This window comes from Myiozetetes cayanensis, unplaced genomic scaffold (assembly GCF_022539395.1).
Source record: "Myiozetetes cayanensis isolate MyiCay16 unplaced genomic scaffold, myiCay2020 scf24, whole genome shotgun sequence".
Lineage (NCBI taxonomy): Eukaryota > Metazoa > Chordata > Aves > Passeriformes > Tyrannidae > Myiozetetes > Myiozetetes cayanensis.
Window position 1 is genome coordinate 8,808,874 of NW_026087456.1, and position 25,975 is coordinate 8,834,848.

The 25,975-nt window shown below is 50.7% G+C and overlaps 2 protein-coding genes across 3 annotated transcripts in view; one reads left to right on the top strand and one right to left on the bottom strand.

Annotated features, from left to right (window-relative positions):
* Positions 1-4,920: 4,920 nt before the first annotated feature.
* On the top strand, positions 4,921-5,616 carry NEUROG2 (neurogenin 2). Its single transcript, XM_050320577.1, has one exon. The coding sequence runs from the start codon at positions 4,921-4,923 to the stop codon at positions 5,614-5,616; it is 696 nt and encodes a 231-aa protein (XP_050176534.1).
* Positions 5,617-11,178: 5,562 nt separating this feature from the next.
* The window catches only part of ALPK1 (alpha kinase 1), a 34,629-nt gene continuing 19,832 nt past the window's right edge, over positions 11,179-25,975 (bottom strand). For both annotated transcript variants that reach the window (XM_050320675.1, XM_050320676.1), the window contains 12 exons: positions 20,936-21,134; positions 20,020-20,079; positions 19,126-19,212; positions 18,735-18,811; positions 17,591-17,686; positions 17,092-17,196; positions 14,704-16,714; positions 14,349-14,502; positions 13,622-13,784; positions 13,335-13,521; positions 12,911-13,117; positions 11,179-11,492 (listed from right to left, as the gene is read on the bottom strand). In XM_050320675.1, coding sequence (XP_050176632.1) covers positions 12,921-13,117; positions 13,335-13,521; positions 13,622-13,784; positions 14,349-14,502; positions 14,704-16,714; positions 17,092-17,196; positions 17,591-17,686; positions 18,735-18,811; positions 19,126-19,212; positions 20,020-20,079; positions 20,936-21,134 — 3,336 coding nt within the window. In that variant the 3' untranslated portion in view covers positions 11,179-11,492; positions 12,911-12,920. The remainder of the gene's footprint in view (positions 11,493-12,910; positions 13,118-13,334; positions 13,522-13,621; positions 13,785-14,348; positions 14,503-14,703; positions 16,715-17,091; positions 17,197-17,590; positions 17,687-18,734; positions 18,812-19,125; positions 19,213-20,019; positions 20,080-20,935; positions 21,135-25,975) is intronic.

Consider the following 25,975-nt stretch of genomic DNA (forward strand, 5'->3'; position numbering starts at 1 on the left):
ATGTCACATCCAGGAAGGAGCTTGGCTAAAACAATTAAAAGGCCTCCTTCCCAAGCTCTGGAGAGCTTGCAGAAGGGCATGGATTGCCAGGACAATGGAGAGTTTAGATGGGATATTTGGAAGAAATCACTCCCTGTGAGGGAGGTGAGGCCCTGGCACAGGTTTGCCCACAGAAGCTGTGGCTGCCCCATCCCTGGCAGTGCCCAAGGCCACACTGGACGGGGCTGTGAGCACCCTCTTGTAGCAGCAAGTGCTGTGCGGTCTGACAGGTGCCAAACACACCGAGAATTCTCTATTTTTCCCGTTTTCCCGATCCCAGCTGACTTTGCCCCCCTCACTTTCCCGCTGCCGCCAGGTGGTGCCACCCGCCCGCCGGGCGGAGGTGGCGGCCGCAGCCGCGATCCGCCCCGCTTCATGGAGCCAGCCGGCCACCGCAGGGCCGCAGCACCGCTCCTCCCTGAGGGGGAGCGCCGGGTCCTTCCGCGCGGGGCAGGGTTGAATAGCGCCTTTAAATTACTCCTGACACCTCTGTCCCAGCTCCCTAAAATCTCAATCAACAAGCCATTAGAACTCGACGGGAGTAAAACTAAATCCTCGTTTAAGTGTATTTATCCGCTCTCTTTTCTCTCTTTCAAATGCTAAATCCATTTCAGCATATGCCCCTTCTTTCTCTCGCCTTTCTCTAAAGACTGGCAGCCCGCACTACTCTTGTAAATATGAAAGATGCTAATCATATGACATATCACGTCTCAGTCGGAGCCTGGAATAAAGCCTTGAGATTTGGGATCATTGCCTCCAGACAACAGCTTCATCAGCCGGAAAGTTGGGTTTTTTTCTCCTTTCCTTCAACTCTCAATCCCTTCTTTGTCTGAGGGAAAATGCAGCCAACTCGAGCCACCCCGGCCATATGGTTCACTCTGTGTTTTCTTAGTTGAATCCTGAATTGTTTGTGACTTGCGAAGAGGTTTTTTGGGTGTGGTTTTTGTTTTTTTTTTTTTTTTTTTGGAAGTGTGTATAAAGACATAGTAGAGGCTGCCCAGACCAGGGCGGCTCTGCAGGGTAACTCCATGTTCTTCACGTGTTCGCTTCACACACTCCTTGCGCCACCTCACCATACAGCCAAAAAGTATAAACCCACAGACACACTTTATATCAATAACCCATTGCAGGTACCTGGTATTTTTCCCCTTTTCTGGGCAAAAATATCCAGGTGGTTTTCCCTTTTCTGGATGGAAATGCCTTCTTAAAACACCATTTTGCTGTGTCATTTTCTCACGTCTGTAAAACAGAGTTATTGCTCACTGGCAAATCCATTCTAGAAATGCCTCGACTAAGAGAAGCCCCCAAGTATTTTGAGTAAGGAAAAGTGGCTTTTAAGATGCGTATAAATTAGGAGCTGAATGAGTTCGGCACACCCGAGTTTGGATAGCCCCCCTGTTTGATAGCCAGCCTGCCAAATTTTCTTTCTCTCTTTCCTTACACAAACCCCCCAAAAAAAGGCCCTTTCACCAAATCATTAAATTCTACAGAGGTGGTCAAGCTAGTCCTGCTTTTCAGGCGTTCGAGAAAGAAAAGGGTCCTTGAAGTTTAGAAGATGCCCAAGGAAAACTCATTGAATGACATCAAAAGAATGAGTTTCCATAGCTGTTGAAGCACGAGAGCCGTGTAGCTGCACAAAGGCGGGTTGGGGCAGTGGGACTGTCCCACTGCTCTATCCCAGCACAATTGGGTCACTGAAATAGGGAATTAATTACCATTGGAGAGTGGGCAGCCCATTCACCACTGGCTGAGTTTTATTAAACGCCAATATAAATAACAAAACAACTCTTGTGGCTGCACTATTCCTACACGCCAAAGGAAGGATTATGTTGGGGATTAACATCTTAAAGTCTATGAGACTTTCTGACTCAAGGCTCGGAGCTGGTAATCGTATTTGTCTCCTGGTTCAGCGATTAGTGCTCTCCCTCGCGCACCTTCGCCTGGATGGCCAATGTCCCTTTTTGCAGGCACTGGGTTTTTCACACAATCGGCTGTTCTTTTCCCCACATCTATAGAAAAGAATAAGAAAACTGAAGCGTGTTCACGCGATCCTCAAGCTTCTTCTCTTCTTCATGGGAAAGGAAGGCACCGGCGGCCTTTTTTCACAAGGGGGGGGGAGGCAAACCCTCTTGCGGAGGCGGGGGGCCCAGGATGGCAAAATCGCTCTGCAGGCCTGCACCTGCCATGCAAATCTGCCGGGAACAATTGGCCCCCAACGAGGGGCTCGTCTGCCCGGGGTGGGGGGAGCCAGGGAAAGATGCCGGGGCAGTGTTTACGGGGGAACCCCTCCTCGCCTTGATCCCCAAACCCTGAAAGTGTTAGTGCGGCTTGGGGTCTGGGGGGCCGGTCCTCATCCTGTCCTTCTCTGCAGCACTTTTCGCTGAGTGCACAGAGGGTTTGGGAAGGACCTGGATCGGGGCATAGGGGACACACACTGCAGCATTTTCCATTTCTCCCCTCTGTAGAGCATTCTGATACCCTACTGGATTTGGATGTATTCCATCCCCCCCATTTAAGAGCAGAACCATCCCACTTGCAGGGTTTCTGGGTGCTGGGTAGCCTGGTGTGGGCAGCCCTGGTACCCCAAACCCTTAGGACACCTCAGACCGGGTGGGTGTGAGGGAGGCAGAGCTGGGAGGGGTCAGCCCACCCTGTCCCCGCAGCTTTGTCCCCTCTTTCTCTGGGATGTCACGCCCCCATTCACCTGGGGCAGGCCGGCCATTAACGCCGGCTCTCAACTTGTGAGGTCGACGTGTGGATGGGCTGTGCCCAAAGGTCTCTCAGCAACACAGACCCTAAACTTTTAGGGCTATCGGGTCGCCTCAGAGTTCAATCTTCTTACAGCAAACAAAGCCTTTCTGAAGGTCTCCCCCTCTCCCCCACATGAGCTCAGCGTCCTTTATTTCTGGGCTGTGTGATAAGCTTAAATCATTGTGCTCCCATTTCTTGATCATCGCCTACTTTGGGCTTTTGTTCCCCTAAAGTAGGATTGAGTCTGGCAAAGGGGCTGAAGTTGAACAGTTTGACCCTTGGAGGACAGTTCAGGCAGTGGGCAGCAGTGGCAGCAGCATTCCCGCTCCTGATCCCACTTGCTCTTCCCCCACCGCCCCCTCTCCCCACCAGTCTCAGCCGAGCAGCTCGGCCCTCACTCTGTCCACAGACCACACAAGCGCCTCTGCAGCATTGTGAGGACTCACTCACCTTGTGCTCAGTCCTGAGGAGAGAAGTGCTGCATCGCCAAGGCTGGCAGCAAGAACTGGGCTGAACCCCCAGAAGGCACCACAATGGGTTATGCATGCCCAGCACCACCTCTGCCTCACCTCCCCATCACTTTCCATCGGCAATGGAAGGACAGAAATCTCAGGACAGGGGTGGTAACAGAGGGACAGGTTGGCCCTGTCACAGGTGACTCTGCTTTGAGCTTTAAGCTGCTGAAAAAAAAAAAAAGAAAGTCCTTTTGTGCCACTCTCCTGGGATGCCGAGGGGACCTGTGCGTCTCCTGCTTTTCACAAGGAGGCGAGGGGAGCATTAAAATGTCTCACGGAGTCACAGAGATGCTCTAATTGAGGCAGCCGCCTGGCTGCCATCGCTCCCGCAGGGAGTGACACAAGGGCCACCAACTCAGTGGGCAGCGAGAGCAAGGGACTCATTTGCGTGCAAGTTCCTGGTGTGCTCAGTGAGATGTTTGTGGCAATTTTGGCTCTCTCACCTGTTTTAGGTTTTTCTACCAGCTGCAAATAAAATCCTGTTCCAAAGCCCCAATCCCTCAAAGTGCCTCAGAACTGGTGTTTCCACACAGGAAGAGAGTGTGCTGGGGTTTTTGTTTTGTATGTCCTCACCATCACTTCTTTGATAAGGGCATGGAGTGACAAGGGGGGACGGCTTCACACTGACAGAGGGCAGAGTTAGACGGGATATTAGAAAGAGGGTGGGGAGGTCCTGGCAGAGGTCGCCCAGAGAAGCTGTGGCTGCCCCATCCCTGGAAGTGTTTAAGGCCAGGCTGGACGGAGCTTGGGGCAACCTGGTCTAGTGTAAGGTGTCTCTGCCCACGGCAGGGGGTTGGAACGAGATGCTCTTTCCAGGTCCCTTCCAACGCAAACCGTTATTTGACAGCACCGAGCAGCCGCATCCCGGGGGAGCCCCACACCATCTATCCCCGCAGCAAGCCGTGTATGAACCGTGCACCTTTACCACAGCACCGGCGTGTCCCCCAGAAGGCGAAATCTCCCCCTGAGAGGAACAGGGGGGCCAAGGGGAGCTCCCCCGCGCCGTCCCCTGCATCCCTTTGCCCGGGCGCCGCCGGGTCCGCAGAATGAAGCGGCCGCAAAGGGAGCGGGGCCCCGGGCGCGCGCGTGGCGCGGGGATTGGCCGGCTGCGCCTCGCGGCCCCCCCGCTTCTCCCCCGCGCCGTCCCCCCCATTCATTAATAAATTAGCGGCACGCTCCAGCCGAGCGCGAGGCGCCAATGGGGCCCCGACGGGAGGGGACACGGGGGGAGAACGGGCGAGGGGGGCAGCGGCGGCGCCCCCGACAAGAGTCGCGGGCGGGGCGAGGTGTGGGGGGGACGGGGGACGGACGGACCTCGGGGTAGGTTTGATTGTTCCCCGCGGGGTATATAAGGGGTGTTAAGGAGGGTCGTGTGCCAGACACGCAGCCCCGACGGGCCCCGGGCGCCGCTCCCGCCGCCGCCCGCCCAGACGCGCCCGCCGCCCCCGGGGCGCGTGCCAGCGACGCGCCCCCACGCCGGCTCCCCCCACCGCTCCGATCCCCCGCGCTTCGGCCCCCCGCGACTGCCGCCCCGCTCCGTCAAACCGGCGAACCGTCAAGCCGCCGGTGCTGCCCGGCGCTTCCCCCCGGTGCTTGCCCGGCGCGGCCCCGCAGGATGCTGGTGAAGGCGGAGGTCCTGGCGCCGCCCGCCGAGGACGAGCTGCTGCTGCTGGGGCTGGGCTCGCCCGCCCCCTCGCCCTCGCTGCCTTCCAGCGCCGAGGAGGAGGAGGAGGAGGAAGAAGAGGAGGAGGAGGAGGAGCCCCGCACCGCCCCGCCGGCGCGCCCCGTGGAGGCGGCGGGCGGCCGCGGGCTGCGGCGGGCGGAGGGGAAGCGGCGACCGGGGCGGTCCCGGGGCGCCCCGCGGGCGGCGCGCACGGCGGAGACGGCGCAGCGCATCAAGCGGAGCCGGCGGCTCAAGGCCAACAACCGGGAGCGCAACCGCATGCACAACCTGAACGCGGCGCTGGACGCCCTGCGCGACGTGCTGCCCACCTTCCCCGAGGACGCCAAGCTCACCAAGATCGAGACGCTGCGCTTCGCCCACAACTACATCTGGGCGCTCACCGAGACCCTGCGGCTGGCCGGGGCGGCGCGGCTCGGCCCCGACGGGGCGGCGGGCGCGGGGGTCCCCGCCGAGGGCAGCCCGTCACCCGCCTCCTCCTGGAGTGGCGGCGCCGCCAGCCCCGCGCCCTCCGCCTCCCCGTACGCCTGCACTTTATCGCCCGCCAGCCCCGCCGGCTCCGCCTCGGACCCCGAGCACTGGCCGGGCCGCTTTGCCCCGGCGCCGCCGCTGCCCCGCCACTGCCTCTAGCCCGCCCCGGCGCTCCCGGGGCTCCCCCCGGGGGGGCGGCGGCGGCGGCATCTGCCCCATTCCCAGGGCAGGGCGGGCGATGGGAACGGCACCTGCCAAACCAAACTTTCCGTCTCTCTCTCTTCTCTCTCTCTCTGTCTTTCTCTCCGATGTGCACTTTGTCCAGTTTTCCCAGATCTGTCACCGCGGGGCTTTTGTGTGTCGCCCCCCCCCCTTCCCCGCTCCCCCTCTTTGCCATCTGTCCCTTATGATTTATAGGCGGGAGGGGGGGGGTTGGAAAGCGAGAAAAAAAAAAAAAAAGTAAATTGTTTTGTTAGGGGTCCAGGTTAGAAGTCATTGTATAATTTGTAGGCTTTGTGAGGGCTGAATGCAAGCGTGGAAATTTAGGCTGAACTCTCTATCAAAAGGGAAAAAAAATCGGGAGGGGGGAATGGGGAAGGATCTCCTCATACATTATTTATTTCGACCTTTAGGGGACGAGGAACTCCCCCCTTCTTTCAGGAGATTAAAAATAAATCAACAGACTGAAAACCTCAACAGACACGGAACATTACAGCGATCAGCCACACACGTGTTCACATTTATTTATTATAAAGACAGATTTCATGGAAAATATGTATTTTTTTGTATAATTTACAGAGTTTATTCTAGTATGTATTTACAGCTGAAGAGCAAAGGGATTGTCCTTGTGATAAAATATAAATAAAAAGCTCTAATTTTCGTACCTTTGGGGCTGCTGCTTTTTCTGCTTTATGTGACAGCGACCGGGATTTACAGGGGTTGGGCCTGTCCTTGTCTCCGGTGAAACCAGGGTCTGATGGGAGCTGATGCCACTTACAGCAGGTCCACAGGCAACAGCTTCTTCACCAAACTGCAGAAAAACACATTATATATGTATATATACATATATTTATATACATAAATATATATATATAAGTTCAGTGGAAGTTTACTGATCATTTACCTTTGCCTCTTGGTACTGAAGATGCTGACAGCAAACGCGGGATGGATGGATGGATGGATGGATGGATGGATGGATGGATGGATGGATGGATGGATAAACAGTTAGCATGCTTCTTCAGGCTGAAGGATTTCACCAAGAAGGCCACAGGAAATAAATGTTACTGAAGAAAAAATGCGTGGGCTAAAAAGGAGGAAGAATTCCCTTTCTGTGCCTCTCTGAGGGACGGATGAATCCCAAGGCACTTGCAGTTCCAGGGGGTTCGGTTTAGTGTGCACAGCACAGGGCCAGGGATGTCACCATGGAGGGGGATGCTGGAGGCTGCCCAGGCCCTTCAATCATCATCCCCGTGCGCCCGGGAGCACTTTGGGACTTCTGGGTACAAACACCTGGAAATCATTAAAAACCAGCAGAGGCGCCTGAATGTATTAATTAAATAAAGTGCTCAGCACGTGAATCCCGCCCGGTGCCCTCCGGATCCTGGGAGCGTGAAACCCGGCCCTTGGAGCGACGTCCGCAAAGGCGGGGGGGAAGAGAAAAAAAAGCCCAAAATGTGTGAAAAGAGAATTAGTGAAATTAGGTTAGGCCAATAAACCACGCGGGGGTCCCCCAGCCCCGCAGCCTCAGGCGAGCAGCGCTATCTAGCCTGATCTATTGTTTCCCCCCCTGGCAGGGGGGTTATTGTGTGATAAATAATTCCCTAAAAAAAAAAAAAAAAAAAAAAAAGTGGGATCATTTGCATAATCACTGCTTTGATGTGGCCAGCAAGATGAAGCTGTGTCCCCCCAAATCTGCCACGGGCCAGGAGGAACAAAACAAGAGGGAGCCTTTGACGGTGCTGGCGGTGTGTGGGGCAGCCCATTGGGAGCGGGTTTTTCACTCTCACTCTCTTTTAAAGACCCCTTTTAATGATTAAACTCCAGGAATGCCAAAAAGAAGCTGAGTGCGCCTCGCTCGCCCTCTCCGTCTTTTCTGGTCGGGTCTCATTGTCTTTCCCAGTTTCTCTCCCACTTTTAAGAGGCGCTGGAGTAGGTGCCTTCGGCTCTTCAAAAGGCCAGGAGGGATGGGATGCACTTCTGTCTCAGATGGTGAAGCCATGCAGGAGCAGGAGGGACATCCTGGGTAGCTCAGCACCGGGATGCTCCCTCCTGCTGTCCTTGGGGAGGGATGCTGCTTCTTGCCAGGTGTGTCATCCTGCAGGAATTTTCCTCCATCCCAGGTACAGACAGGAGCATCCCCATCCTGCCAGGGCTGTGGCGATGGGAACCACCGTGGGAAAAAGCACACATCATGTTGAAGGATGGAGGGGGGGCTTTGGTCAGGGATTTGGGGTGGGAGGCATGCCAGCCAAACTTTCCCTGCTCCCTGTGGCAGGCTGGCCTCGGCTGGAGATGCCCCTGGAAGAGACAGGTCCACGGGGGACAAGGCAGGGAGGGGGAGACTGGGCTGTGTTGGCAAAGGCTGAGCCAGAAAGGCTGGATTTGCCACCTAACACAGTCACCCTCATCCCAGTTTTTCATTTGAATGACGCCAAAAGCATTTATTTCCCTCTTTCTTCCCTCTTAACTTGAGTGTATTCCTCTCTTTCCTTCTTTTTTCTCATATTCCCCCATTTCTCTCAGAAGACTGATTTTTGGAGGTGACGGCCAGTCCCCAGAGCCAATTGCAGCCAACCTGGAAGCGGCCCAGGAGACACAAGACGGAACAGCACCTCCTTGGATGACGAGACGAACCTGGGGGTGGTTTCCATGGCAGCCCCTTGCCCCAGAACATGTGTTTATGATCCTTCTGTGTATTGTATTTTGGCATAAAAGCTCCTCCACACTGTCAGAGCTGGAGGGGCAGCACGAAAGCCCCCGAGGGGGTTTACAGCATAAGAATAGTGCCGAGGAGCCAAAGCAGTCCCAGCCGCACCCCAAGGGCTGCCACGCTCGCTTTCATGTCAGGCATCAATCTTTCCACATAGTGCCATCATTAAAGAGTGTTCCCAACACAGCCCTCATGCGGCTGGCAGATCCTAAACCCAGTTTTCCTCAAGCCTTACTCAGTTGCCTCAGGTTGGGCTTCACCCTTGCCCCGGATTACATGTGGATTTGGCCCATGCGGCCCCAATTCCCATTCCCCACAGGCAAAAAAGTCTCAATTATCTCTTATACAGTCAATCCTCTGGCAGAAACAGAAATTCCAGAGGGAATTTTGTTGTAACCTGGGGTAGGTTCTTGTCTTACTACAGGGCTAAATCTTGTGTTTTATGGTCTAAGACACTCTTTTGCTCTGACAATGTAAGGATATCAGGATATTAGGGTATCAGGATATTACAATATCAGGATATTAGAATATCCTGCCTTTTTCCTATGATGCTGCAACAGCTGTGCAGGTCCAGCAAAATACTGGCATCCTGCTCACCCCCGTGACCTCTCGTACAGAACTCAGATTAAGGAGAGGTAGAACTCTGGCGGTGCTCAGATTTAAAATAAAGCCTTTAGAAATTGTTTGGACAGAAAAGAAATCCTCGGAGGGTCACTTTGCAGCAGCCACGAGGGAATAGGGATGGTGCTGGGGTGGCTGTGACACGCAGCCACCCCCTTTCCCTCGCCTCCCCTCCTCCTCCTTTTATTAAAAAGCAGAGAGCCCGGCCCAAAGCTGATGGCATATTTACCTTCATGAGTTTTAAAAAAAGTTAATTACCGCTCGGAGCAAGTTGGTCGGGCTGTCCTGAGCTGTCTTTTATTAGTAGTCGCCTTCATTAATTTCCCTCGCTGGATTTGCTGCTAATAGCTGCCTGGTCCTGGGCAGCACAAAGCAGCATCTGTGCCATTGAGCAGAAAAGCGGGAGTCAGGCAAAGGGGGGCACTGGGTGGGGGGGCGACGCCGTTTGCAAATCAACCTCTATTAACGTGATGTCCTGCTCAGAGGGGACGGCAGCTCCGGTAGCCAGCACGGCAGTTTGGGCTTCCCTCGGCTGTTACTGAGGGAGGAAAGGCACCTGCTGCCTGCTGGGGGGGGATCCTGCCCTCACCCTGCGCCCCTGGGTGCTGACTGTGCCACCCACACACCCCCCCCCAAATGCAGGGGGAAGAAGGATGCTGGACCTGCCTCTACGGGATCTGTGTTCCTCCTTGGTGCTGTGGGTGCTCTGCTTCTCTTAGCAGCATCCAGCACTAACCAAATTATTAATAACTTGGTATCTTCGGATGGAAGATACACTCTGCCTTAAAAACGGCTTGGCAGGGAAGTTTGGGATTAGAGAACAGGATTAAGTTCTGTTTGGAGGGGCACAGTGGGCAGGCTGGGGGGGCTGGAGGCATCACAGACTCACACGAGCTGGGGCAGCGGGAGGCTGCGGAGGCCAACAGCCCCATCTGCTCCCGCTCTGCCAAGGGACAGGGGAGATGATTTCATCCAAGTGGAAGAAAGGAGGGTGGCGTGTGTCGCTCCCAGGAGAGGGGTGAGAGCTGCACGCTGCTGCCAGTTTCCCTGCAGGGCCAGGGAGGACACCCGGGTGCCGTAGCGGGGACTTCCCTCAGGGCAGCAGGTGACAGCAGCAGTTATCGAGGTGTTTTTTTTTTTTCACTTTGCTGCAAATATTCCCACTCTGGTTAGTGGGAAGGAGATGCCGAGGAGGTTGGTGCTGCCGTGTCTCTCCAAGCAGAAGGGATGGGGCAGTGTGGGCTACGATTCTGCGCTTGCTGGCGTGAGGCTTTGCCCTCAGCCCCCGTGAATAGCTGTGTCTGGTGAAGGAACGGTGCCTAAATCCAGCAGCTGGGCTCCAGGGGCAGCTGATGCCGGGTTTATGGCAGCAGGGACGTGCTGCCTCGCGTGCAGGGGCTGCCTCACAGCTGGAGGGGTCACCTCACGCCCGCTCTCCGCCGGCCGTAATGGCCCGGGATGCTGAGACTCACAGGGAGGCAAGCCTGGCTCAGCACTGTATTGTTGGGATAACTGAGGGGCTCCCTTTCCTCTCCAGCTTTGCTAAGAGAAATCCCCCAAAGTGCTCCACAGAGTCACTAGTTACTGGCAAAGGACTGAGAAAATCAATCTACCTGAGGTTTGCAGCCTCCGCTTGTTCCCTCGGCATCAGGCTTACTAAACTTTCCTGCGTGAGCACACAGCCAGCGAGACTCTGCCTTTCACATGGATACCTGCAGAAAGGCAAGTGGGACAAACTTTTAAGCAAATCCCTTCCCCTGAAGGACAGGAAAGTGTGTCCCCACCCTGGTAAGAGCAGGACAGTTCTGTGCATGACTTACTGCAGCACTTATACAGGGTGTAAATTCAAGTCTGTGAATTTAGCTGAGAGGAGGAAATATTCCACGTTTCCTCAAACTCGACGTCCCTACAGTTAATATTTCACTGTCCCAGCATGACACAGTTCCACTCATAGTGCAGAGACTGGCCCTCAATGGTCATACCAAGCACTTAGGTTGGAATCTGGAGCGTGTTATAATTTACCAAGCCCCAAAAACACCTTGGTAGAAGTTACTTAATACAAACCATTCAATTTCTAACTAAAATTTCTAATTAAAAACAAACCAAAAACAAACAAAAATCAAAACAAACACAAAAAAAAACCAACCAAACAAACAAAGGTATTCCCTAAGTTAGTTCAAATTCCTTTATTCTGAAACCAGAGAAAATAACAAAACAGCAATTTTTTTTGGTCAGTAGCTCTAAGATGAAACTTTTAACCAAAATATTAAATTCTCCATCACCAGAGTCAACTGTTTATTTCCCCAATATTCCCTTATTTACACCACAAATATAAAACAATAATTTAAGTTCTGTGTGCTTGGAGACACATGTGTGTCCAAGTTCTTCAGGTAATGAGGTTTTGGGGCCCATTAATCCATGATTTCCAGTATCCAAGCCCCAGGTGAAGACAGAGTGCCTGATACCTCTGAAATTGTGCCCAAGCCTGTAAAGAGTGAGACAAGTAGAATATGATTCCATGTATATTTTAACAGGGAAGTGGACAGGCTGATCCTCAGTACTTTAATCTGGGAATAGCTATAACTTTGGCTGAGATGGCAAAAAGTCTCCTAACACCAACATGAGAAATCAGCTGCTAAAAGCAGATACCAGGAAAAAAGCAAGATACTGAAATTTCACGCAGATGGATTTGTTCGGGAGCACATCAAAACGACTTTCCCTTCTTCTCCCTTTGACCAGGAAGAAACTGGAAAAGGCACGGCTTGTCAGGGCTCCCGAGGCTGCGTGTGCTGTTGGAGCAGACCCAGCGGGGCCGGCTGCCGGCAGCGTGTTAGGACACTTTGTTCTGCAGAGATTGTCCGGGAGGTTTTGTTTTGGTTTTAATTGTCTCTATAGAGCAGGGAAAGCCTCTGCAGAGAGGCTTTAACACGGCATCTCCGCCGCCCATTAATTCCCGGGATCTTGCTAACTAGCTTTGTTTGCCCCTCGGAGCCGGGCGCTCGCTGGCCGGAGCGCGGAGCTATGTTTGTCACTTGGTTAAAGCCAGCATTTCCCCACTGCTGCGGACAAGGCCGGCCTTTATTGGCTGCGCAACAAGATAACGGGCTTAATCTTCCCAGTAACACGTGAGTTTTCATGTATCACTTTAATCTGCGAGACACTGGGGCCGAGTGTACCGTCACATGCCGATTTCACTGCTGTGTGAGCCAGCGCCTGCCCGGCTCAATGATGGATTGTTCGCCGGCTCTTAACAACAGGCAAGATGGTGAATGCCCCGGGGTGACAGACAGTGTGCAATGGGAACGGCCACAAATCTGACGGCCCGGTTCAAGTTCACCTGACAAAGCTGGAGCAGTCTGCGAGCAGCGCCCGAGAAAGGATTATTCACACTGGCATTATATTTTTGAATGCATTTTTCTCCCCGTGCAGCTGCGCAGCTCCCCAAGACTGAAGGTTTATGCACCATAATAAAGAGATTTAATTTTTTTTTTCTTTTCCTTCTCGTGCTTCTCCCTCTTTACACCTAGTTCTAATCGGTTGGTGCAGGGATAAGGCATCTTTCCAAACAACTCGGCACAAACATCTCCTAGAAAACAATAGCACTGCTAAAACATGGGGACAAAAGCCTAAAAATCTCCACTGGTTGCAGAAACAAAAGAGGGTGGTTTTGTTAAAGCCGAGTCTGTTGGGGACCCATCTTTTCTGTGGAAGTTTGATGCTGTGTTCCCCTTCTCATCAGGAAAACCTCCCCCAGCCTTTGCGCTCGGGGGCAAAGGGACATCAGGGTTTTGGGGAGGGGGAAGAGGAGAGTGGAAAATGAAGGCAGCTTTTTGCTGCTGGCAGACATCCCTGCTCCTAAAGATGTGTAGGTTAAAACAGTGTCCAGCTCTTGGTGTGACTGACCTGTGAGAGTCTATGCCAGCAGCTCCACCGAGGGCCTTGTCAAAGACAGGCTGCGACAGATCTCGTTGCACTCCACGTGCTGGTCATTAAAGAAGTAATAAATTCCTTTCTTCCCAAAGTTGGAGCGGGAGACATCTTTGCTATTCAGAGAATGAATCTGGGGGTCTGTGAGGTAGATGAGGCCCTTCCCATTTCCTGTCACCCAGCCTGGGGAAGAAATGATACATTTTGGTATCAAACATCGCAGGCTTTGTATTACTGTATTCAGGACTCACAGCTCTGTGAGCGTCACCTCAGTGATTCCCAGTTTCCACCCGTGTCAGCAAAGCTGAACCCTAAGAGGCACTTACTGAATATTTAAGGAAAAGACAGCTGGGGGCTAAAGCTTGAGCCTGAAAGGCATGAGGTTCACTGTAATACACACCCTGCAGGTCAACGACGACGTCTTTCCCCTTGGAGAACTCGTAGGAGAAGTGGCCGTAAGCCAGACCGTACTCTGTGGCTTTGTACTCATTCTTGACTACCTTGGTGTTGTTGGACAGCTTCACAAACTCCCCGAGCATGTAGGGCTCCACACTCACACACCCTTTTATAGTTCTGTCTTCCAGGATCTGAAATGAGACAGTCTCGCTGCTGTTGGTTTAAAATCAAAATTGACTCGAGGCACCCCTCCCACCAGTTCCTTGGAATTGCTTAGAAGACAGTTCTTACCAGGAGTACTGAAGATGGGATATAAAAGATTTGGGTAGGGACCTTTTGCTCATACAGCCTCTTGTTGAACTCTGTCACATAGTACTGGGCAGTCATTTGTCGCTCCACGTCACTGAAGTGATGGAGGAGCCCTTTTTCTTCTTTATATTCCTTCCCAACATACCTAAGCAGAGGGAGAAGTGTTTGGAGAAGTGCCTATCCTGTATGCTGTGATACAGAACGTCACTGCAAAGCTGAGCTTGGCTCTTTAGAAGCAAATTCTGCTGTGGGTGATACATTTAAAATGGCCATTAAATTTGGGTGGTTTTTTTCTTTTGTATCTCATACAGGGGAAAAATTATCCATCAAATCCTGGGATGGGGGTTTCATGACCCCAGAGTGTTTAAACTCAACTGTTCTTGACTCTGAAGGGAGAGCCAGCTCAGAGGTATTGAAATACTGCTCTCAACCCATAATAACTTATAGGCTACTTCTAACAATGATGTTTCTAACTAATGATAAGAATTTACTCTGCAATTAGATGTTAGAAGATAACAGTGTAGCTTTTCCTTCCCAGAAATTAAAAAGCAGAGTTACACAGAGTGATGGGAAAGGTTGCTAAAATGCCCAAGACATTTGGGAGACCCATAAAACACTCCTGCTTCAGAAAATCTCACAGCTTTTATTCATATTTACACAGAAGCAGCATTGATAAACATTTTGTTTCGGAAATCTGTTCGGCTCATACCTTCCCAGGGTTTCCTCTTGGTGCAGGAAGTGTATCCAGAAGGCACTTCTCTGCTTGCCTTCCTTCGCCACTTTCAGGTAGTCCCCGATGAACACGGCAGTCTCTTGGCCTGTCCACAGGCCGGATTTCTTGGAGTATTTTAAAAGGAGAGCAGCTACAAAAAGAAAACACCACAGGTTTGGTTGTTTGTTTTTTTTTTGCTTCTGGAATCTAAATGGGCGACAAGACTTGAGTAATGGGGTGGAAGGCAAGAAAAAATTAAATCCTAATAAATACTGACTAAAATATTGCGTTAAAAGGCCTGAGTCAAGCCTGTTTCCTGAGGAGGTACCTCAGTTGCTGTGTGGGAACTTACAGTATGCTTTACGAAGCTCTTTGGTCCTAAAAATCCCAGTAGGCATCAGTCTCTGGACAAGCCAATTATGTTCCACCCCCGCCAGAAGCTGCTTGTAATCATCATCCCTCAGAAATCGAGCATCCAGGATTTCTTCCTTTGTTCTCCCAGGTGTGAGAGTAAAACCACTTCCCCTTGGGGTCAGAAACAGACCTTCAGGGGAACTCGAAATCAGTGCTGATTTGACCCATGAACTCAGAGATGAACTGGATTGTCTCTTGCTGCTCACCATGTCCTGAGACTCTTCCTCATCTCCTTCCGTAGTGGCACAGTCAAAGTGCTTGCTTACGGATATCTTGGCCTGTGAGGGCAAAGCTGTTGGCACACTGGGAGCTGATTGATGCTTTGGAGCAGGTGCCGTGGGATAATTGTTTACTAAGTCTCCAACACTGAGGAAATCAAATTCTGTGTCATCAATCGTTTCTGCTTGGGTGTCAACCTGAGGCACTTGGCGGGATCTGTCCCCCACCATGGCAGATTTCCTCATCCAGTCACACACAGATGAACTGCTGCCTGTTTTGGGCTCAGTGCTCATTGATAGCACAGAATTACCCCCGTTTTGGGGAGGTTGTGGCTCACACGATGGATCCTCTGTGCTTCCTGCGGGTTCTCCTGGGTGCACCCACTTAAAGTGGCCACCGCCTCCCTCCCTGCCGCTGTCCTTGGTCCTGCAGCCCAGCTCTGCACGAGAGGAGGACTTCTCCTCCTCCTCCAACTCGGTAGGAATGGAGTTAGAGGTGGAGAGGGAAGGAAACGCATCACTCAGGTCCTTTGCTTTCTTTTGTGGAGATCTCTTTCCACGGTACCTTCCCTCCCGCAGTTCGTCTCCACAAAGAGACTCCTTCTCCACCCTCATCCAAGCTCCAGGTGCGCCTCCCTCCAAGAAAGTCTGAGGAGATCCCTCACAGCTGCGGAGAGGCTCCCGAGGAGCAGGATTCCAGGCTCTGGGAGGCAACGGGCACAAGGACATGGCTTGACTGTTTTCATCAGATTCTGTGGTGCAGCACTGCTCCTCTGCCGAGCCCTTCTGCTGCTGCTGCCTTTCCCTGGGGGACTCTCTGCTGCTGTTGCAGTTTAGCTCCTCCCAACTGGAAGAGTAACTGGATTTTGACAGCTTGCACCAAGAGCTCTCTGAAGTTGTGCTTTGACTCCTGTTTTGCCTTATGCTGAAACCACCATTTTCATCACTTATTTCCATTCCTAAAGGCTCAGTCTCTTCTTCCAAGGAAATTTTCATCACCCCAGAACGAATGTCTTGATTCCTCCAGCCACCAAGTCTCTCTGAGCTGCTTCCTGCTGTTGGTAAGCTCAGGATTTTTGCAGCACCCCTCCCCTCCTGCCCTATTTCCTCAGTAGTACACACAGTGTCTGTGGTTTTGGTCTCTGTCCTTAAGGTTGTGATACAAGGTCCCACGTGGACCTCTCCCAGCGTGGTTTTACGAGCCCTGCAAGTGTTCTCAAACACTTGGCACACCGACAGGTGATGCTGGGAGTGCCTGGCAAGGATTTCCTCAAAGCTGGTTTCCCCTCGCAGGGCAGGCTTTTCCACTGTGCCTTTATAACTGTCTGGGACGTAAGACCTGGCATCGGAATTGGGGAAGCTTTCCACTCGCAGGCGCTTCTTCACGGATGTGATCAGGGACATGATCTCTTTGGCAAGCGTTCCTTTCTCCTCCTCTTCTGGGAATGAAGTGCTGTAGGAATGCAGTTTTTCCAAGGCTTCCCTGCACAGCTGCCCCACCTCACGGAGCTCCTCACTCTCCCCATGGAGCCACCGGTGCACAGCGGCGAGGCAGAAGGCAGCTTTAATAAAACTGTGGAGCTCCTGCTTGCTGGTGATGGGACTCTGGTCATTCTTGGTGAGGAGCCCAATCTCAAAGGATTCTTTGGCTTCAGACAAGTAGAACTCTCTCTTTTCTGGGGGACAGTCCTTGGAGTGACTGTAGGCCAGCAAACACGTCCCACGGATGTTCTGGGAGGGGAGGAAAGAATGAAGGAATTAAACCCATGTTTCTTTCCCTTACACAATTTGAAGCGAATATTGGCTTTAACTCTCTGCTGCTTTGTTTCCTGGAGAGAATAATCTCCCTGGTTTTCCTTTGAAATACAGCTGTAGTTGTAGGAGAAGCAGCATTCCCAGGGCTTGAAAGCCCATCCTCACTCTGTGGACAGCCTTCCACCCTGGCTGGAGTTCAGAGCAACCCATACCACATATAACCAATCACACCCACAACACAGACACGATACCCCGTGTGACTCAGTGTTTGAAAGCTGGACTGGAGGCAAATTTAACAGCCAGGGCTCTTGCCCTACACAAATCGCACCTGCAGAGTGAAGATGAACACTTACCACGGCCGTGAGGACAAACAGGGGGGTGTACTGGCTGTAGGCTGCTGCCAGCTTGCAGGCCTCAGCAGCGGATAACAAGCGATGGCTGGACTCCTGGAGGAAGCTCTAGTGAAAGGAAAGGAAAACATGAGGGAAAACCTCCTACCAAAGGCTTTATTTCCCAGGAGATGGGACCTGATAAGCAGGGACATCACATCTTAAGCAACAGCCAGGTCTGTTTCCTCAGGAGCATTTCTGCTCAGGTTTGCCATCAGCATGTCACTTTTTGACCCTATAAATATTCTATACATCACAGACATACACACTATATAAAACACTCTCAATGTTTTCTTTTTACCATCTAGGTGCCAATTAACTTTTTCACTGGGAACAATGGAAGTTTCTTCAGCCCTCTCAGCCCAGAAGAGGAACTGGAGGGAGAACAAAGTGTGGGTGAATTTGGGACAACACACAGACCATCTGAAGGATCTAAACACACAAATCCCAAACCAAGTCTCACCAGGTCAGTGTCAGCACCGGTTTTAAAACGTGCATAATCCTGCTCATTCATGGAAGCAAAGATGTCTGCCATAAAACCCAAGGAAGTGGCAATTCCCTGAAAGAGAAATGGAAAACTATCAGAGTGGGTTTTCCCTTGTATTTTGAATTTTATTGCTCTGAATAAAGTAGGTTCTGTGTGTAGAACATACCAGGAAAAAAAAATACAACAAAGCAAGCTAACAAGATCCAGAGGTTCAAAGATCCAAAGAGAAGCATTTCTAAGAAATTTGGAGATGTCATCTTGGTAAGGTTTTATTAATTTCAACTTGCAGAAAGTGTCATCTGGAAGATCTGATGCCACCTAAGGGTCTGCCCAGATAAATAGCTCAGAACGCCAGGAAGTAACTGTGAGCTTTCCACAAAAATTCACTGCAGAACTTTGCTGCCACTGAAATGGAGAACTGAATAGAAATGTTCTGAGCTTGAGGTCAAGCTTTAAGGCACGGCAGAGGAGAGGTGACGAGGTCTGGGTTTGTGGGATATCTTGTGCTGGGGTCCAATTACAAAACCTCTTCAAGCCTCACCCCGGGACCTGCCAGGCTTAGGTTCACATTCCTGTTTAGCTATGGACACATGGGTGCAACTGTTGCTTCATCTCCAGTGGGAAGATTAGTGCTGAAAAGCCTCTCAAAGGTGCTAAAGACAGACACAGTGGCTGTTGTGAGGTGTTCAGCTCCTGTAGTGCCAGGGAAATCCAGCACCTACCATAGATAGTGTAGAGCAGCTCAGAAAATAAACCTAGCTTGGACACTAGGAAAGCTAGGACAAAAAAAAAAAAGTAGTCCTAATAAAAAACTAAAATCTGTGGTTGCATTCTGGGATTAGTCTGTCCTTGCTGAAGGCACCTGTGACACTCTGGTTGATGGTGCACTTTGGGTGATTCTGCTTAATGAGAACTATTACTTCCATGCCCCTGCAGGAAAAAAGGTGTCAGTAGGTCCGTGCATGCATGCGGAAACAACGCGGAATACAGACTTTGTGCTGCCTGTTAACCCTGGCTGAGGTGTGTAATTGAGACACTATTGCTGAGGGACTTGGCTGCAGCAAACAAAAGCTACTCTGGAATGATTATTGGATTGGCAAGAGTGGAAAGGAAACACTACCTTCTTATCTGGCTGAGGAAGTTTGAAGTATCCCACGAGCGAAGCCCAGATCAACTCCGCTGCCTCATACCACATCCCTGAAATCAACCAGAAAACAGTCACTGAGCAGATGGCAGTGAAGGATGTCCACAGGATAAAACCATACCATTTTATCCTCACAGGAGGCTTCAGCTCAACAGTCATGGAAGACTTTGGTGTTTCAAACCAAAAGCATAAAATTAACACTGTTCCCTCAAGTGTCAAACCCTGAATACAGAAGCCCATTGTGCTGTTTTATGGACAGGAGGGGTTCAACACGAGCCAGAACTCTGACATAATGTCCAATGTAACATTTTAGAGGAAAAAAAAAGGGGGAAAACCTCGAGTGGATGTTTATAGCAAGGAGCCTTACCAAGCTTTTGCAGGATCTGCCCCCTGATTTGCAGGCACACTGCCTGAACGAGAATCCGATCGCTTTCCTCAGCGTATCGCCAGGTACCTGCAGGAAAAGTGGGAAAAGTCAGCAGAGAGTGGAAAATGTTGCTGTCACTCTAAACCTCCAAGGGTAACCTAAATCCCAGCAAATTGCCAGGATTCTCCCTTTTTTTTGCGTGGAGGCCCTTCTTGTATGAGAATCTGGGTTTCAGAGGAAAAAAACCCCCAAAACAGGCTTCCTAAATTTTCCGAGTTGTAGGGAAACCTGAACATATTGGCTAAATAAACCCTGAAGGCTTAAGGAAATGGAGAACAGATATAAACCCCTAAAATAGCTTGTCTCAAAACCAGAACTAAACAGTAATGATGTATGCCTGCCAAAATAAAGAATTCTCACTAGTAGAAATACTACACACCCCTCCAGATCCGAGACAAGCCACAGGACCAGCATTGCAGTCACTGGGCAGAAAGGAAAATAAAAAGTATAGAATAAAGTATTAATTTAACCTGTAAGATCAGTGAGAATTTGAAGGAGGAGCATTACTCCAACAATCTGCATTTTTGAGGGGACAGAGTTGTCTTAGTTTTCAGATCAGTCAATTGCTTGAAATGGGTCCACACTTTTAAGCTTCCCCACCCAGAATATTTTCCCACCTGCCTGAAGATACACAAGGATGAAATAGGAAAGTTTCAAAGCAAAGTTGTGTTTCCACATTTTAGCAAAGAGTGGTGAAGGAAAGAGAAGTGTGACATAAGGAGTCATCAGTGGGGCTGGTCTGGCTGTATTTGGAGTTTGTGTAACTGTTAAAATTAGGATGAAAAATCCCATCAAAATAGCAAGTGTGAAACTGGAAAAGAAATCCATACGTACCTGTTGCTCCATTGTCATTAATCAGGCTGCTTAGGATATATTCAGCTTTTAAAAGTTTACCTGATTGAAAATTAAAGAAAAAAAGGACAGGAAATCAATATAAAAATGTATCATTTGACATGAAGTGAAAGATGAATATCCAGGAGATATCACCAGCACATAGATTTGCTGCTGTCAACAGTCAGAAATGCACATGCCCTATAATCTGTAATATGTGGTCGTGCAGTAAGATGGAATTACATATATATAAGTTTAATTTTACACATTATACATTCCTGGAAGAGTTCTTATTTCCCTCCCAGAAGAAAGTAGTCTAGCCTGCTCCCTTCAGCAGGATTCTGTCCCAAGAAAGCGTGGGTTTTGGAAACCCATTTTGGTCTGATATCCCACCCCAGAAAGCATAGCCACGGGAAGATGTGTTAAAAATCCTTCAGGTGTTGTCCATGTTATAGGAATGATGGAATTTTATTTTTTCATCCTGGAGGGGTTGCAAGCTGCCTTGTTTGCATAGTCAAGTGGTCCCACTGAAAAATAAAAAGCAGCTGGGACGGTGCAGAGAAAATGCCAGGGTTCCAATTTCCTTTTTTTCAAGGCCCTTGGTCAGGAGTACAGCAATTCAGATACCCCTGTTTGAAACCAGCAGGGAAGATTTGTTAAGGAACAAAAGCTCCAATTAGTATTTTCCACACCCTTTCACAATTTTCTCTCCTGCTTTTGGCTCTGAAACCCTTTATACCGGCCCCTTTGTGCTAGTGAGAGGAGCTGGGAGGGCTCAAGGGGGCCGGGAGCGGGAAGTGCGCTCGGAAAGATGGCACCGGGGGCCGTGACAATGTGATCCCAGCGAGGGATGAAGTGTCTTCTCCAGAGTCAAGTAGCTCCTAATTGGAGCTTCCCACTTGAGGAAGAGGAGCGGCACCTGAGTTGACGGCGAGGCGAGCCTGGCGGATGAGCACCTGCGGGCTGATGGGAGCGGTGGGATGCAGCCGGTGCAGGCCCTTGGCGATCCGCAGGAGTTTGCTGGAGGCGTCGATCCAGTACAGGAACCGGTCAATCAGGAACACGACGGCGCTGGCTGTGGTGCAGTCCTTGACCATGATGGAGGCCTTCAGATAAACCTGGGAAGAACATGGGGAGCCTCAGAGAAACTCACCCCCAGAGGCTCAGTGAGCTGACTGTGAGCTCACTGACTCAGCCCTGCTAACCCTATTCCTCATCATATTTTCATTTTTAGGATAAGAAGGTGCCAGCTGTTTATTTTGCTTGAGCCGTAGACGTCATTCCTGATTTTTTCTTTTGGGGTCTTTCTGACTGTTTAATAACTGGAACCACATAATGTGGTGGTCTGCTAATGAATTTAAGATATGCCCCACAGATTACTACCAGCAATAGCAATTAGTTTAAGAGGAGGATGTGAGACTGGGAAGACTGAAAATGGCTATACTACAGCCATTGTCCCAGACAGATCTCAAGCCATCCACTCCTTTGTACACCACAAACAGGCAAACAGGCCAGGAATCTGATGTTTTTCCCTGCAGGCCGTCTTTAATGACTACTAAGTCTCTATGAACTTTCCTGGATTCCCACAGTGGCTGAGCCATCACAGTGACATGAGGAGCAGTCGGAATTCCTGAGGTGCCTGCTGTTCAGAGGCCAGCAAAGGCAGCCATGAGGACATACAACTTCATTGTGGCTGCAGAAGTTCACATGGACCTGGGGATATTTACCCAACACCATCCCCTTCCCATGGTGGGCTGGGACTGGTATTCCTGCCCAGCGGAGCGAGGAAGTGCTCCACACGCTGACATCCAGGCAATTACTTTTCCAGACACTGCCAAGACATCTCTGTCCAAATCCCCACTAACACATCAAGTACCACCCTCTGAGGTGTGCAGGAGGAAGCCCACGTCAAACCCTTTGGAGAAGAGCCTATGGAACAGGGCATGAAGGCCAGCTTGCAGCACAGATCCATGGCAAGCATTTCCCAGTTTGTTTGCACTTCAGCAAGGAGGAGGATTTGTACAAATTTCCTTCTTTTCCCCCCCCCCCCCGAGCCTGAGTGTGATTTTCTAAGAGGATGGCACTTGAAAAGGATTCCTGGAGGCCGGCACGCACAACTCCGCTTGTGCCGGCCAACAATGGAGGAATCCCCCTCTCCAAGCACCTGTAAACTGACACTGCAAACCAGCCATTCCAAATGCTCATCAACAGGCCATATATTTAAGCACAGAGCATCGCCTAATCTATTTTTTTTTCCTCCCCTTCTTCCTTTAATAGATCGGAACACAAAAGCCTGAGAGAGGGTGACCTACCAAACAAAAGGGCCTTTGAGTCCCTAGGAAAAGTAGACTTGGAGGAGGATGGAAGGAATCCAAGTGGCCCTATTATTTCCACTTGCACTAATTAGACATTTTTCTGTCAGCTATTGAGCACTGCTGAGAGGCCAAACTCACTGAATTCATTTCTAAAGTGTTTACAGAAGTTTGCATCTGTTTGTGTCTCTTCAGGAGGAAAATAAGCACTTCAATAGCATTGTGGAAAATCTAAACGAAGCATCCTATTCTGAAGGGCTTGGCAGTCTTGCAGCTGCATAATTTAACTCGCCCGCTCAATGCCGAAACCTCTTGTGTCCCTCTCCAAACCCAAATGGACACAAAATGTAGAAAAGTCAAGCCAGGGGGAGAAACTCGGCTATTTTTTTTTTTTTTTTGGGAGGCAGGGCCGCATGCTGTGTGGCACGCAGCGACACGGCCCCGTGGCAGCCTTTGCAACCGCGTTCCCCCCTGTCCCGAGCGGGACACCGAGAAATTAATACCCGCTCCTTTCATTCCCTGCCAGCTCGTGTGGCTGGAAAATTCCTCAGCACCTCCAGCCCGAGGCCGGGCACGCACCCAAGCCACGCACAGAGACCCTCCCCAAAATGCCACTGCCGAGTGAGCCGGGGGAGCGGCTCCCTGTCACCCAGCCCGCAGCCAGGGAAACCCCAGTAACTCCCAGGATGTCCCAGCCTGCTCCTGCACAGTCAGAAACTGGCGCCCTAAACAGATTTACTCACTTTCTTTATCGCTTTAGGCACATCCACAGAGAGAGAAAGAAAGAGAGAGAGAGAGAGAGAAAGAGCGAGGTACGCGCGCACTTTGTTTTCACATCGCGGGCACAGATGTGAAAACAATGTGCCCGCGACGTGAAATGGATCTGTCTAATTGAGTTTGGGACACAAAGGGAACCTCGCGGCTGGGAAGTGGAATCAGGTGGTGGGAGAATTAAATTTGCACCAGATTTCTATACACGGACCATTGGGGAGAATGCAAAGCAGCCTTTAGTGAAGGGGGTCTCGCCTTAATGGCGCTGAGTGGGAGGGTGTGCGGTTCGCATGGCTCCCTGCATTAGTGGCTTTAGCTCCTCCTCACGCCGGGGCTGAAGTTTGGGTCCCAGCTTTGGGTTCAAAGCCACGACGCCTCCTCTGCATTGACAATGGGGGCCTCTCCCAGGAGAGGGGAGAAGCTCAGAACCGGGGCCATCTGGCACTAGGACGGGCAGGAGAGCGTCAAAGGGAAATTATTGGTGCATAGTAAATGAGGATGAGGAGGAGGGGAAGGAAATAGGGGGAAATCTTTATGTGGCAGCTGATGTAAGAGGAATTACAAGCCCAAATAAATGAAATATTGATTTAATCCACTCTCTCGGCCCTCTTTATAAAGCGAAGATCCCAGAGGCAAGCCCTCCTCCCCAGCCTGTGGGCTCAGGAGGATCCCCTCTGGAAAAAACGCCTCTGCAAACAGCGTGGTAGGAAAGCAGGGGCAGGAATCATTTAATTTTCAGTGTCCCCACAGTTTTACTGACACTCTAGACTTCTGTGTTTGTTTATATCCATTCATTTCAGGCTGCTTGAGTCCTGGTCTCATTTGTAAACTGCATCTGAGGTTTAAAAATCTTTTTAAAAAAAGACACAAACCCAAGAGCAGTCAGCAAAGAATTTCTAATTCTGTGCACAGGGCAGGAGTTCCAGAGGCACTCCACGTACTTCCAGGTGCCTTATTTCTCTCCCAAGCACTGCTCCTAGTTAGCACTCCACTGAACCCTAACAAATTACTCGGTTTTCTTTCCCCCTGTCAGATTAAAGACAGAGCCACAACACCGCTGGATCTGGCTGAAGCCTTTCACCCTCTTACCCCACGCGCCGTTAGCAAAGCCCGTCTTTCCAAGAGACCAAAGCTGCTGTCACCGCCCGGGACTGCTCTATCAATCCCTGCCTTTCAGCTGGCAGTCAGAGCCCACTCCACAAGGAACAGGGAATTAAGCCTCCCACCACCTCGGGGATGGGCAGAAGAAAGCGTGGCTGCGAGCAGCAGAGGGATACGCCTGAGACACGGGACAGGGAGTCGCTGCACACTGAGGAATCAGCAGCTCCTGGACACTTCCCTCTCGCTCCCAGCAATGAGAACCTCATTTAGTGGCTTCTGAAGTTGTTAATTAGCTCAAGTTATTCATGCCAAAGGCAATGGAGAGTTGGGTGTTTATTCAAAGGCAGCAACATTAGGTCCATTATGAGCAGCTCAAAACATCACAGGACGGGGCAGTTTTATGCAACCAACCACATCTGGCTTCACCAACTGAGCCAGTCCTAGAGTGGGAATAATCCCTGCTTTCCTCAGGAAAAAAGAGCAGCAGCATTTTGGGGCAAGGACAGAAGCAGAATTCTTTAAAGTGCCAAGGAAGCTCCTCAAAGGGGGGTTCTTGGGGGCCACATGTGTCAGCAGGGGCTTGGGGGACCACAGTCATCTGCAGGGGTTCTTGTTCTTGTTTAGCACCAGGGATAAAGAGGTGCCACCATCATTTTGTGGCCCTGGTTCTAGACCATTTATACACTATTGTGGCATATTAAAATACTCTGTAGAAGGGGATATTTTAATACTTAAAAATAGGAAAATGCAAGTGACAGAACAGAGTGGCATCATTATCAACAGCTAAAAATCCAAGAGTCTCTTCCCTACATCTGTGCCCTCAAAGGATCAATCCACCCGAGAAGCAGTTTCATTTGAGAAGAAGACATAGCGTAGTGATCTTAGGAACATAACATTTAAAGTGTCTCTTCCAGGGAGGAAATGCTCCATGAAGCTGCATCTGAGAAGAGGAAATCCTACCCAGGAGCCAAGTGAAGCGGCATCTCGACACGAACCCAGGATAAGGCTTCCCAATTTTTTTTTTTTTATTTGGTTCTCCACATAAATTCTGCTGCAGTTTTCCTCCACAGATGGAGTTCTCTGCAGTGCCAGGGCTGTCACCCTGGACAGTTAAAGATCTTCTCCCTGCACTTGATCTCTGATACTTCTCACTTTACAAAGCCTTACAAAGGGAGGCTGGGGTGCCACGGGTTCCCTCCTGGTTGAATCCATCCCCTCCATCACTCTCCGTCTCACTGGGATCACCCAAGAAGGGCTCTTAGGAGGCAGGTAGCAAAAGGTCAGCCTGAACAACCAAGATCCCAGGGCTAGGATTTAAGGCTTTAGTTCTCCTGTTACCACACCCACAGTTAGAAGGAGGAGAAAACTAAATCCTCAGCCCCCTCCTTAGCTCTTTTTCAAAGGTTCCCAGTCCTTAAGTGCCACACACACACCCCTATGGCAGTTAGGGCATGTCCCTTGGAATGGTTTCCCTAATGGTAATCCATCAGCACCTAATTAACCAAGGCCCAGCCAAGGGCTGCAGGGCCTTATTTTCCCCTCTTTTCAATATTCCCATTAAATCCCATGAGATTCCGGCCAGCAAGGCCAGGATCCACACTCCCTCATCCACAGCAGGGAGCATGGAGTCAGACTGCACAGATCACTACAGAGAGTGCAGAGGGACCAGAGTTAGCACCACTCTTGAGGCTTTTCCTTCTGTGTTCCCACTGTACCTATCCCAGCAGATCCTGGTCCATGGCCGGATGCTTAAGCCTGGATGCAGGAATTCTTGA